At 43.7% G+C, this 12,734-nt stretch overlaps 1 protein-coding gene across 1 annotated transcript in view; it reads right to left on the minus strand.

Annotated features, from left to right (window-relative positions):
* Nucleotides 1-635: 635 nt before the first annotated feature.
* ncana (neurocan a) overlaps nucleotides 636-12,734 on the minus strand; it is a 66,370-nt gene continuing 54,271 nt past the window's right edge. Inside the window, exons 14-18 of the mRNA XM_024010062.3 lie at nucleotides 8,158-8,209; nucleotides 5,802-5,991; nucleotides 5,426-5,570; nucleotides 2,168-2,350; nucleotides 636-1,977 (exon numbers count right to left, since the gene is read on the minus strand). Coding sequence (XP_023865830.1) covers nucleotides 1,853-1,977; nucleotides 2,168-2,350; nucleotides 5,426-5,570; nucleotides 5,802-5,991; nucleotides 8,158-8,209 — 695 coding nt within the window. The 3' untranslated portion in view covers nucleotides 636-1,852. The remainder of the gene's footprint in view (nucleotides 1,978-2,167; nucleotides 2,351-5,425; nucleotides 5,571-5,801; nucleotides 5,992-8,157; nucleotides 8,210-12,734) is intronic.

The following is a 12,734-nucleotide window of genomic DNA, read 5'->3' on the forward strand; positions in this document are numbered from 1 at the left end:
GCTAAACAGCTGTTCTTCGTGAAAATGTTTAGAATGACCTTTCTAGCTAATAGACTATGTTGGAGTTTTACACTCCCTCGTTCAATTATGTGGGGAGATCAAAATAATGCAACTATCGTACTATCAACTAACGTATTCATTTTAAAACGTTGATTACTTCCCCTTGCCGTTATCATTCACCTGATAAGACAAGACACGTGGCATTTCTCTTCTTCCGTATGCTGGGGATGCTTGGATCACCGGTTTACCTGGGAGGTGGTCCCTGGGCAAAAAAAAGGTTGAAGATCMCCGTTTTAGATTTATTTTAGATGTACTTTCCCTCCACAATCTACTCAATAGAGACCAAAGCGAGGAGAAAACTGCTTCGTTGATCCCAACAGGATGAAACTATTGGCCAGAATGGCCTCTTTCTCTGCGTAGAGAATTAAGTAAATAGAGGACACAGAAATACAAAGACTTTCAGTTGGGTTCATTCTTTTTGCTATAGGAGGCATGGGTTAGATACAAACCAATCTCAATCGTCAGTGTTTGAGGTAGTGTATAGAAATGACGTGGTCGAGAAACAGAAAGAAAACTCMGAGACACTGAAATAATAGCGTTTGAGCCCAGCTTAATCACAAAACTGACCAGATACATTGTCGTCGTTCATTAAGTTTTTGCAGCTTTATTAAGAATGGAACACAACAGCAGGACAGGAAGTCATAACACCAAAAAAAGGGATTACGCCCAATCAAATATCAGAAGAACCATATGCATCATGAATCATGGCATCCTACCCGTCACATATTGGAGCCGGGCAAAGATTGGGACTTTTGACCACCGAGCAGATACCTTGGTAAAGTTTTGTCGCAGTCCGCAGTATTTCGATCTATCCTATTCCATCTAGATCAATGGGTCCGTTTTAGTTGTTATTTGAGAGGGCGATACGAAGTACATGACTGGTACATGACTGGGTCATGACTGGTACATGACTGGGTCATGACAAAGCTCAGGTATCAATCAGATACCAGTCAATAACAAACAAACAAAACACCACAGTATTTACAGTACAGAGAGAGGCAATCAAAGGGTTACCTTCGTTACTTTTGATTGTAAGAATGGTATATAAAACGAAAAGGTATTACATTGCCTCGTTGGATTATGTAAAAACAAATCTACATACTGTATATTAACTTGCGAAGAGTCCATAATAAATAGTAACATTACATGAGGAGATAGCAAATATTAAAAATGGCATGTAAGTTGAATAATAAAACCTGCTATTCAGGAGTCCTAAAGAAACATAACAAGTACAGTATACATACAAAAGCTCTGGGTTATTTGAGACTGAACGCTAACTAGCTCACTTGCATTAATTACATTTGTGCTTTATAAACGGAATACTAAAATGAGTTCTGAGATGTAGAACAAGCTTCGAACTTTGCCGAACACACTCGCATAGCATAGACACCCTGACACACACACACACGTCACTGTATTTATGTTTAGACAGCGAAAATAGGTTATCCATAACATGCCAAGGATTTGCTGTTTCTAAGATATTAGYGACCGTGTTAGCGAGAGAACAGGTATTACTGTTGTAATGGACCTGGGGTAAACAAAAATCAGCAACAAAGGAACAAATCCTAACTTTAGATATGTACGCGTTGAACAATTCACTTTTTTTGCACTGATGTCAATAGGTCCTTTTCATAAAAGTTTTGCACACATACAGTATCTCAAGTGAGATTTTAACCCAAAGAGAAATAAACGTCAACTATTGTTGATTGTGAGTCCTGAATGGTTGATCCACTCAGTCACAGGATATGTCAGGGGTCCGGCACAGGGCATTATGGGAGGTGTAGTATTTGGTTCAGTAGTGGCTGTGTGCATCCTCTTCCCTCTCCCTGTGTGCCTCTCCTCCATGTCTCCTGTGGTTCCTGCGCTCCCGGCGCTGGCCGTGGTGGTGGTTGCGGCGGTACCGGTGGGATCGCTGAGCTGACGGAGGGGAACACAGAGGGTGCAGTGACAAAATGTACCATTCTGTTTCTTATTGAGCCCATATTAGAGGGAATACACACATGTTTATGGCTGACCTGGGTGAATATAGGTTTGTTATCCAAAAAAGGTTGCATAACATAACAAATGTGTTTTTTTTTCAGAACAAAATCTGGTGCTTGTCACTCACACTTTGTGCAGATGATCTTGGGCCGGTCCCAGATGCCGTTGGCCCGGCAACGCGCAGTGGGGATGTGGCGCTGGTAGAAACCTTCAGTACACTGGTAACGCACAACAGCATGTATGTCATAGTGGGACCGCCGACGGCCAATCAGATGGGCGTTCTCCACGGCGGGTGGTGTTCCACACAGCACTGTCAGACGGGCCGACAATAACAAAAAAAGTCTGTGTTGAGCAACAAAGCAAAAGCACAAGATACTGTATGTAGCTACAGATGTGGGATCTTAATTTGATGACCCTGTTGCAGGAGACATTTTGCAGGAAAAGGCTTCTGAAGTTTGTAATTTCCACTTTGAAAAATGCATCAACCCCTAAAACATTTCCATTAATTATAATACACATAATAATTCACATTTCCCGTTGATGCAGGATTATTTTCCTGCTGTTGTAAACGGGCTCAAATTAAAATCCTACATGTATCTGTATGGTATCTTGCTTGCAGTTCCTTTCTTCTCTCCCTAGGTTGCACTATTGCTACTGAATCCCACCTGAAGACAGTTGGCGAGATTGACTGCTGCCCAAAGGGAGAAACTGGGTGCTCTGCAGTTGGTATGGAGCAGTGCCAAGTGATAGAGAGCCAAGACAGCTCCCATATTCTCCCCTCCCTCTTTCTCACTCTGCCTCTCCCATCTATTTCTCTCTCCCTCTCTCTTGCTCTCTGCCCCTCTCTCTCTGTCTCGCTCTTCCACGCTCTGTATTCAAGGAGCTAGGCTTCAGGCTATCTCATAAATCCTTGCTCCTGTTCTCATTCCACAGTGTCACAATTACATCAGGGTAACAAAGAGATGCATTTTGGGACTTCGGGGGCAGATCTGAGGGCAAAACAGTCACTGGCAATTTAATGCCAGCTTTATACAAGACGGCAAATGGTGGCTTTGTAGCGCAAGTAATTATCCGTAGGGTGAGATAAAATGGCAACAGAGAGAGATGGAGTTTTCTGTTTAGATCAACTAGGAGTTTTTTTTAAAACATGCACTTCAGACTTCTGTGTTTTGAGCTTTATACACTAGCATCTTAACTGGCGATAGCAGACASCTGCATAGTGGATGTCGCAGGTGGAACTGCGTTGGAGCCATCAAATAGGTGAGCAGCTGCCCCTGCGGTCATTGTCACGAAGCCACACCTGCCCCACTCCAGATAGAAGTTCAGAACGAGAAAGTGTAGGCTATATACTGTAGAAATAATTACTCTCAAATTGAAAAAGAATTCTATGAAATAATGAGGATTTCTATCAGCATTATCTAGGTGTAGATTACATCTCATATTCCAGTGTTTGAATTTGTAAAGAAGGCTGCATGGGATTTCTGTTAATGTGACTCCGTGCAGCAATGGAAATGTCCGCTTTAGGTATAATGCCGGGAGACACTTGGGATTTCAAATCAAATCTAATCAAATTTTACTTGTCAGATGCGCCGAATACAACAAGTGTAGACCTTATCGTGAAATGCTTACTTACAAGCCCTTAACCAACAATGCAGTTCAAGAAATAGAGTTAAGAAATTATTTACTAAATAAACTAAAGTGAAGAAAGAAAAAACAAGCAAACCCCCAAAAATCTAAAAGTAACAAGAAAATTACATAACAAATCATGAGGCTATATACAGGGGGTACCGGTACCGAGTCAATGTGTGGGGGTACAGGTTAGTCAAGGTCATTTGTACAGTGACTATGCATAGATAATTAACAGCGAGTAGCAGCAGTGTAAAATCAAAGGGGGGGGGGGGTAGACGCTGTTAAGGACCTTTTTGGTCCTAGACTTGGCACTCCGGTACCACTTGCCGTGCGGTAGCAGAGAAAGCAGTCTATGACTTGGGTGACTGGAGTCTTTGACCATTTTTTGGGCCTTCCTCTGACACCGCCTAGTATATAGGTCCTGGATATCAGGAAGCTGGGGCCCAGTGACGTACTGGTGCCGCTGTAAAACATTTTGAGGATCTGGGGACCCATGCCAAATCTTTTCAGTCTCCTGAGGGGAAAAGGTGTCGTGCCCTCTTCACAACTGTCTTGGTGTGTTTGGACCATGATAGTTCGTTGGACACCAAGGMACTTGAAACTCTCGACCCGCTCAATTTCAGCCCCGTCGATGTTAATGGGGGCCTGTTCGGCCCTCCTTTTCCTATAGTCCACGATCAGCTCCTTTGTCTTGCTCACATTGAGGGAGAGGTTGTTGTCCTGGCACCACACTGCCAGGTTTCTTACCTCCTGAACAGGGAGTACAGGAGGAGACTAAGCASGCACCCCTGAGGGGCCCCAGTGTTGAGGATCAGCGTGGCAGATATGTTGTTGCCTACCCTTACCACCTGGGGGCATCCTGTCAGGAAGTCCAGGATCCAGTTTCAGAGGGAGATGTTTAGTCCCAGGGTCCTTAGCTTAGTGATGAGGTTTGTGGGCACTATGGTGTTGAACGCTGAGCTCTAGTCAATGAACAGCATTCTYACATAGGTGTTCCTTTTGTCCAGGTGGGAAAGGGCAGTGTGGAGTGCGATTTGAGATTGCGGCTCTGTGGATCTGTTGGGGCGGTATGCGATTTGTAGTGGGTCTAGGGTTTCCAGCATGATTTGACAGCTCTAACGCAGTTCCCCCTCCAACACCGCCAAAACAACCGCTATGTTGATGTTGGCTAAAGCAGATCTGATTGAATCAAGCCCTTAAAAGCTGCTCGTCACACTGCTGCCTATTGAGGTTTGGCAGCCCGCATATTAATTGGGTTGTTTCTAGGGGAATTTCAGAGGTTTAGAAATAGCACTATCTTCTGTCTGTCGATAAGGCAAAAAAAAAAAAATGATGCATGACACTATGTCTGATGCTAGTCAATAATAACCTGTTGAACTAAATACTAGATTGACACGTTTAACCAAAAGGCCATATTTCTTCTGGCATTTTCCGTTGATAAAACTGTCATTATGCTCTTACACTCAGGGCTGATGTGAAGTTATTGCGTTTCACTGCCAGACATTCTATTGACAAAACAGAACAGTCACCAGAGGATACAAGGCTTTGTAGAGGAAAATGAAGGCTTTGGAACGTAATATGAAACAGTATTTCCAAAATCGCTATTTGCCGTGATGACTCAACTAAAGCCAAATGAACATAACGTCCTGTTTCTAGGCACAGCCCAGTCTAATGCCGCTATCCAATAGGAACCCGCCGTTTCGAAAACCCTTACTGAGGACGTTATTGCCATGTAAATGCATCATTGTTCTTTTACCTGTGCCTTTCTTGCAGACGTAGGGCAGGTTATAGTTGCAGGGCACATCATTCCACTTGCCGTCCTCATGGGCGATGGTCACCACACAATCCTCTCCGCCCGCGAAGAAGTTATCAGGCTGGCTTTCTCGCCAGTTCTCATATACCTACACAATACCACACAATTATGTTACATTGYAATCATTTTCTATTATACTGTAGTCATGCTAAATTGGCTTTAAATCTGTTATAAACTAATAATCACCCAGTTATACATCTGTAGTTACACTTTACACACATTATTCCAACTGAGGACCAAGTACAGGTACAAATCACATATATTCACAAACTGAGCCTAATATGACATGTTATTGACAGAGAGGAATATCGAATCTCACCAGGTCATTGACATCAGTCCACTGGAAGTCCTCCTCCACGGTGCGATCATTCAGGCCAATCCAGGCGTTATCATGGCCCAGACCATTGATGAACTCCTGCTCTGTGGCTGAGGTGATACTACTAAGGTGGGCGCTGTGCACTCTGCAGTCCTTCTCTGCATCCTCCCAGGTGTGTCTGTGAGAGAAGTACCTGAAGTGGAGAAACAGGTAGATGTCATTTCAGTAGAATGAGATATTATTGTTATTATGTTGAGAGAAAGTAAGTATTTCATAGCACCGTTGCACTGTTTTACACCCCGTTGTAAACTCTGTACAGTGCATTCGGAAAGTACTCAGACCCCTTGACTTTTTCCACATTTTGTTACGTTACAGCCTTATTCTAAAATGGATTAAATTGTTTTTTCCCCTCTTCAATCGACACACAATACCCCATAATGTTACGGCTCTCGTTTGTGGAATGACCGGACCAAGGTGCAGCGTGGTAGGCGTACATCGTTCTATTTTATTGATGACACCAAAMGCAAAATAACAAGGACAAAAACGAACGCGCACAGTACTGTAAGGCAAAATAAATTATGCAGAAAACAAGATCCCACAAAACCCAAAAGAAAAATGACAACWTATATACGATCTCCAATCAGAGACAACGATAGACAGCTGCCTCTGATTGGGAACCATACTCAGCCAAAACCACAAAGAAAYAGAAAACCTAGATTCTCCCACCCGAATCACACCCTGACCTAACCAAACATAGAGAATAAGAAGGATCTCTAAGGTCAGGGCGTGACACATAATGACAAAGCAAAAACAGTTTTTTWAAACATTTTTGCAAATGTACACTACCGGCCAAAAGTTTTAGAATAATGTTCTCATTCAAGGGTTTTAATTAATTTTTACTATTTTCTACATTGTAGAATAATAGTGAAGACATAAAGTATGAAATAACACATATGGAATCATGTAGTAATCAAAAAAGTGTTAAAAAAAACTAAATATATTTTATATTTGAGATTCTTCAAATAGACACATTTTGCCATGATGACAGCTTTGCACACTCTTGGCATTCTCTTAAACCGCTTCATGAGATAGTCACCTGAAATGCATTTAAATGAACAGGTGTACCTTCTTAAAAGTTAATTTGTGGAATTTCTTTCCTTCTTAATGCGTTTGAGCCARTCAGTTGTGTTGTGACTAGGTAGCGGGGGTACACAGAAGATAGCCTTATTTGGTAAAAGACCAAGTCCATATTATGGCAAGAACAGCTCAAATAAGCAAAGAGAATTGACCGTCCATCATTATTTTCAGACATGAAGGTCAGTCAATGCGGAAATTTCAAAAACTTCTAAAGTTTCTTCTAAGTGCAGTAGCAAAAACCATCAATCGCTATGATGAAACTGGCTCTCATGAGGACCGCCACAGGAAAGGAAGACCCAGCGTTACCTCTGCTGCAGAGGATAAGTTCATTAGAGTTACCAGCCTCAGAAATTGCATCCCAAATAAATGCTTCAGAGTTCAAGCAACAGACACATCTCAACATCAACTGTTCAGAGGAGACTGCGTGAATCAGGCCTTCATGGTCGAATTGCTGCAACAACAAAAAACACTACTAAAGGACACTAATAATAAGAAGAGACTTGCTTGGGCCAAGAAACACGAGCAATGGACATTAGACCGGTGGATATCTGTCCTTTGGACAGATATAGTGGGACCATAATTTGTTTTTCAACATGACAATGACCCAACACACCTCCAGGCTGTGTAATGGCTATTTTACCAAGGAGAGTGATGGAGTGCTGCATCAGATGACCTTGCCTCCACAATCACCTAACCTCAACCAAATTGAGATGGTTTGGGATGAGCTCTACTGACAATTTCTTCGACCTCATGGCTTGGTTTTTGCTCTGATATGCACTGTCAACTGTGGGACCTAATATAGACAGGTGTATCAAATCATGTCCAATCAAGTGAATTTACCACAGGTGGACTCCAATAAAGTTGTAGAAACATCTCAAGGATGATCAATGGAAACAGGATGCACTTGAGCTCAATTTCGAGTCTCATAGCAAAGGGTCCGAATACTTATGTAAATAAGAAATGTTTTTTWAAATAAAATTGACAAACATTTCWAAAAATCTGTTTTTTCTTTGTCATTATGGTGTATTGTGTGTAGATTGCTGAGGGAAAAAAATCATATTTAATCCATTTTAGAATAAGGCTGTAACATAACAAAATGTGGGAAAAGTCAAGGGGTCTCTATACTTTCCGAAGGCACTGTAGATGACAAATAAACTTTGATTTGATTTGAGACGAATGTTTAGAGGCAAAGTTTGTAGAACGGTCTTCTTTCCTCACGCACCTGTAGCAGTGGCCATGGAACTTCCTCCATCCATGTTCACAACTCTCAACGTCTAAGAGTAGAGGGAGAGAGGCGGAGGGAGGAGAGAGGGATAGGCGAGAGAGGTAAGTGTATGGAAGAAGGGAGGGGGCAAAGAAAGACAGATAAAGGAGGCAAGGAAGAGAGAAAGCGATTGGGTGAAAGAGATAGGGGAGGGGAAAGAGATGAAAAGAGGGACAGTGACAGAGAAAAAAAGAGCGAGAGGTGGATGAAAAGGAGAGAAGATTATTCTCATACCCTTTCAACCTTTCATCCAGTATTGTACCTCTCAGGACCTGCAAGGACACATACTAATGGTGTTAAAATCCTGTGAGAGTGAATGAAACACTTAACCTACAATCATGGATCCTGCATTTCCATTCTCGGCACACRTTGTTCCTTTTTCTGCATGGGGGGGACTCGTTAATGTGCATTATGAGGACTCATTAATAACTAAGGGTTATGTATTCATTAATCCTCACTGCTATTAGTGTTTCTGCACACACGGGGGAGGACAAATGAGGAGTTGTGGACGGCTGTCTGACTCTGGAGCCAGCGAGGTGTGTGCGTGTCTGCGTTCGTTTCAGTGTGTGTGCGTGCGTGTGTTTCGGTGTACATATATCAGGCAGCTCTCTGCAGCACAGTGACAGGTACAGATACAATGCCTGATAGCCGGTGAGTGATACTCCTGGGGTGCGAAGGTGAATGGCAAGGCACTGGAGCGACGAACTGCCCTTGCTGTCTCTGCCTGGCCAGCACCCCTCTCTCCACTGGGATTCTCTGCCTCTGACCCTATTACGGGGACTGAGTCACTGGCTTACTGGTGCTCTTCCATGCCGTCCCTAGGAGGGGTGCGTCACTTGAGTGGGTTGAGTCACAGATGTGATCTTCCTGTCCGGTTTTGTGCCCCCTCGGGCTCGTGCAGGTGGAGGAGATCTTCGTGGGCTATACTCAGCCTTGTTTTAGGGTAGTAAGTTGGTGGTCTGTTGATATCTCTCTAGTGGTGTGGGGGCTGTGCTTTGGTAAAGTGAGTGGGGTTATATCCTGCCTGGTTGGTCCTGTCCGGGGGTATCGTCGGACGGGGCCACAGTGTCTCCCGACCCACTCCTGTCTCAGTCTCCAGTCTCTATGCTGCAATAGTCTATGTACCGGGAGACTAGGGTCAGTCTGTTGTATCGGGTGTAATTCKCCTGTCTTATCTGGTGTCATTTGTGAATTTAAGTATGATCCCTCCAATTTTCTCTCTCTCTCTGCATGCTGGGAATTGTATGAGCGAAGGAGTGCGTGTGTTGTGTAGAGTTAGATATTCAGAACTTTCTTTCGGTTTTCTCTTTCTTGGTGGATTCTTTGTTTTCTTCTGTGCACGATTAAGGTTATTATTATTATTTTTGTGTGGTAGAATTAAGTATTTTGTTTTTCGTATCGAAATTACCCTGAGTTTGGCGGGGATGGCAGCCCGAATGGGGATGCCGTCCCTGTCACTTCGGCACGGCTTTAGGTGTGTTACTGAAGCTACTGTCACAGTGGAGGAGTTGCTGGTCGCCGTAGGAGAGAAGGTAGGATATGAGAATGTTKCTTATGCGTCACGGATGAATAAAGCGGTGGTGGTATTTCTTTAAGAAGAGCGSCTTGTAGATCGTATGGTTGAGCATGGCGTACTTCTTAAAGGAATGTTTATTCAAGTTACGGCGCTTTTTTTCTCCGTCAACAAGGGTAACGATTTCAAATGTACCGCCGTTTATTCCAAATGAGCTATTGGAGCGCGAGTTATTGCACTTTGGGAAGTTTGCAAGYTCAATTAAGGTTGTYCCRTTGGGTTGCAAACACCCGGCGTTGAAACAGGTTATGTCGTTTCGGCGACAGGTGTTTATGTTTTTGGACTCACCGGAGCAGACTTTASAGMTATCGTTTAAAGTCAAGTATGACAAYWGWCTGTATATGGCTTATGCTAGTACGGGTAGTCARCGGTGTTTTGAGTGTGGGGATGTTGGTCATAAGCGACATGCTTGCCCGAAAAGGGAGAAGGCAGAGGGAGGGGCGCAGGTGGTCATCGTAACGCCTGGGCCCACTGATGTAGGGAGAGGTGGGCCGACAGTGGTTGAGCAGCCACAAGCCACAAGCACCTGTTGCTGAGGAACAAGTTATCCATGTTGAGGGCACTGAGTTGCAACTTGTATTAGAGGGAAATGTTATGCAGCAGAAAAATATTGTTGTAGAAGGTAAGGATGGATCTGAAGAGCCAGTTCCTCAGACTGGTGAGGAGGTGCCCAGTACGAGTAATGGGGTACAGGAGGGGGTTCATGTGGAGCTAATCTCCCAGGTAGTGGAGGAGATGCCCACTATGAGTAACGGGGTACAGGAGGGGGTTCATGTGGAGCTAGGCTCCCAGGTAGTGGAGGAGATGCCCACTACGAGTAATGGGGTACAGGAGGGGGTTCATGTGGAGCTAGGCTCCCAGGTAGTGGAGGAGATGCCCACCACGAGTAATGGGGTTCAGGTGGGGCTAGTCTCCCAGGTAGTGGAGGAGATGCCTGGTACGAGTGATGGGGTGCAAGTGGGGAGTGTTGAAAGGCATGTGGTAGAGGGGAGTCAGTGGCCTCAGCTGAGGAGGATCAGGAGAAGGATATGGATATCTCTTTTGATATGATAGCAGCTGGTGAGGACTCAATTTACGATCTAGAGGAGGTAAATGGGTTTCTGGATCAGACTTTTGGGAAATCTGTCAAATTGGCAGAATATTTTGATGTTGATAAGTTTGTGAGGTCAGCTGTGATGTTACAGAAGACGGTGGGGTTAGACCAGTTGAGTGAGAAGAAGCGTTTTCGCTTGAGGAAATTTGTTACTGCTGTTACAGCAGCAAAAGGTGGTGGGAAACGTGGTCAGGTTAATAAGAAAACATTTAAATAATGATGATGATCATGCTTCATAGGGTGTCTTTTTTCTCTTTGGTTCCTCTGTGGTATCTTCTGCTTTTCCTTTCTCTTTTCTATATGGAGGTACTAAGGGTGGGCTCTCTCAATATTAATGGGGGAAGGGACAGGAATAAGAGGGCTTGGGTATTAGAAGTAATAAAACAGAAAAGGCTTAATGTAGTTTTCCTACAGGAGACACATAGTGATGAGGAAAATGAGGTTGACTGTGGTATGTGGTGGGAGAGGCAGCATATACTCAGTCATGGTACTAATTTCAGTGCTGGGGTGGCAATCTTGTTTTCCTCAGGCTTAGGGGTGACTGTGGTATCTACAACAGARATTGTCAGACTTGCCTGTCTGGTCTATTAACTGAGTTAGAGCTTTCTGATGTGTGGAGAGTAAGGAATGCAAAAGTTAGGCAGTACACATGGCTAAAAATTAATGAAGGTCGTGTCAGTGCAGCAAGGTTAGACAGGTTGTACGTATCTGATCAATACTGTAGTAGGGTTGGAAGGTGTGCCATTACTCCTGTGGGTTTCTCTGATCATCATATTGTTACTGTTGATATTCACTTGTCCTGTCCACGAAGGTCATCACCTTACTGGTATTTTAATGTTAAATTGTTACATGATGTCATGTTTTGTGAAAGGTTTTGTTGTTTTGGGAAAAATGGAGGGTCACAAAAGGGAATTTTGAGTCCTTGAGATAATGGTGGGATGTTGGGAAGGCCCAAATACGATTATTTTGTCAACAGTATAGTGCTCTGTCTCAAATTGAAGTTAAAGAGACTATCAAGGCCCTTGAACAGCACATCAAATCTATTGAATTGAAGCTGCTCACTCAGAACGACCCTGGACTAGTCATGAACTTACAGGACAAGAGACATGAACTGAGGTCGTTTCTGCATGAAAGAGTGAAGGGTGCCTTGATTAGGTCTCGTTTCGCTTCCCTCAAGGATATGGATGCTCCTAGCGCTTTTTTTTAAACCTAGGACAGTCGACATTGCAACGCAAACAGATGGTCTGCCTTCGTCTCCCTGATGGGAAGGTGACCACGGATGACAGTGAAATGTGTCAACATGCCGTGGATTTCTACTCTGCCCTCTATAAGGCGGAGGATTGTGACTCTCTGTGTACTGAACAGTTGTTACACGGTCTTCCTCAATTGGGACCTGAGCAGAGAGTCGCATTGGACTCTGACATTACACTGCAAGAGCTGTCCACAGCAGTTATGCAGCTCTCAACAGGCCCGAGCCCCTGGCATCGATGGTTTAACATCTGAGTTTTATAAGCACTTTTGGGGGTCTATTGGGGAGKATTTTTAGGAAGTGGTGTGTGAATCTTTTCATGAGGGTTCTCTTCCTGTATCCTGTCAACGTGCGGTGCTTTCACTGTTGCCAAAAAAGGGGGATTTGGCTCTCGTAAAAAATTGGAGACCTGTTGCTTTGTTGTGCGCAGAATACAAAATTGTTTCTAAATGTCTCAAACAGGTTGAAAGAGTATCTGGGGCTGTTGGTCCACAAGGACCAGTCCTACTGTGTACCTGACCGCTCTATTGTTGACAACTTGTTTCTGATAAGAGATGTTTTAGACATTTGTAAACTGTCTGATGTAAATGTGGGTTTACTTTCTTTGGATCAGGAGAAGG

This window comes from Salvelinus sp. IW2-2015, linkage group LG19 (assembly GCF_002910315.2).
Source record: "Salvelinus sp. IW2-2015 linkage group LG19, ASM291031v2, whole genome shotgun sequence".
NCBI classification, from domain to species: Eukaryota; Metazoa; Chordata; class Actinopteri; order Salmoniformes; family Salmonidae; genus Salvelinus; species Salvelinus sp. IW2-2015.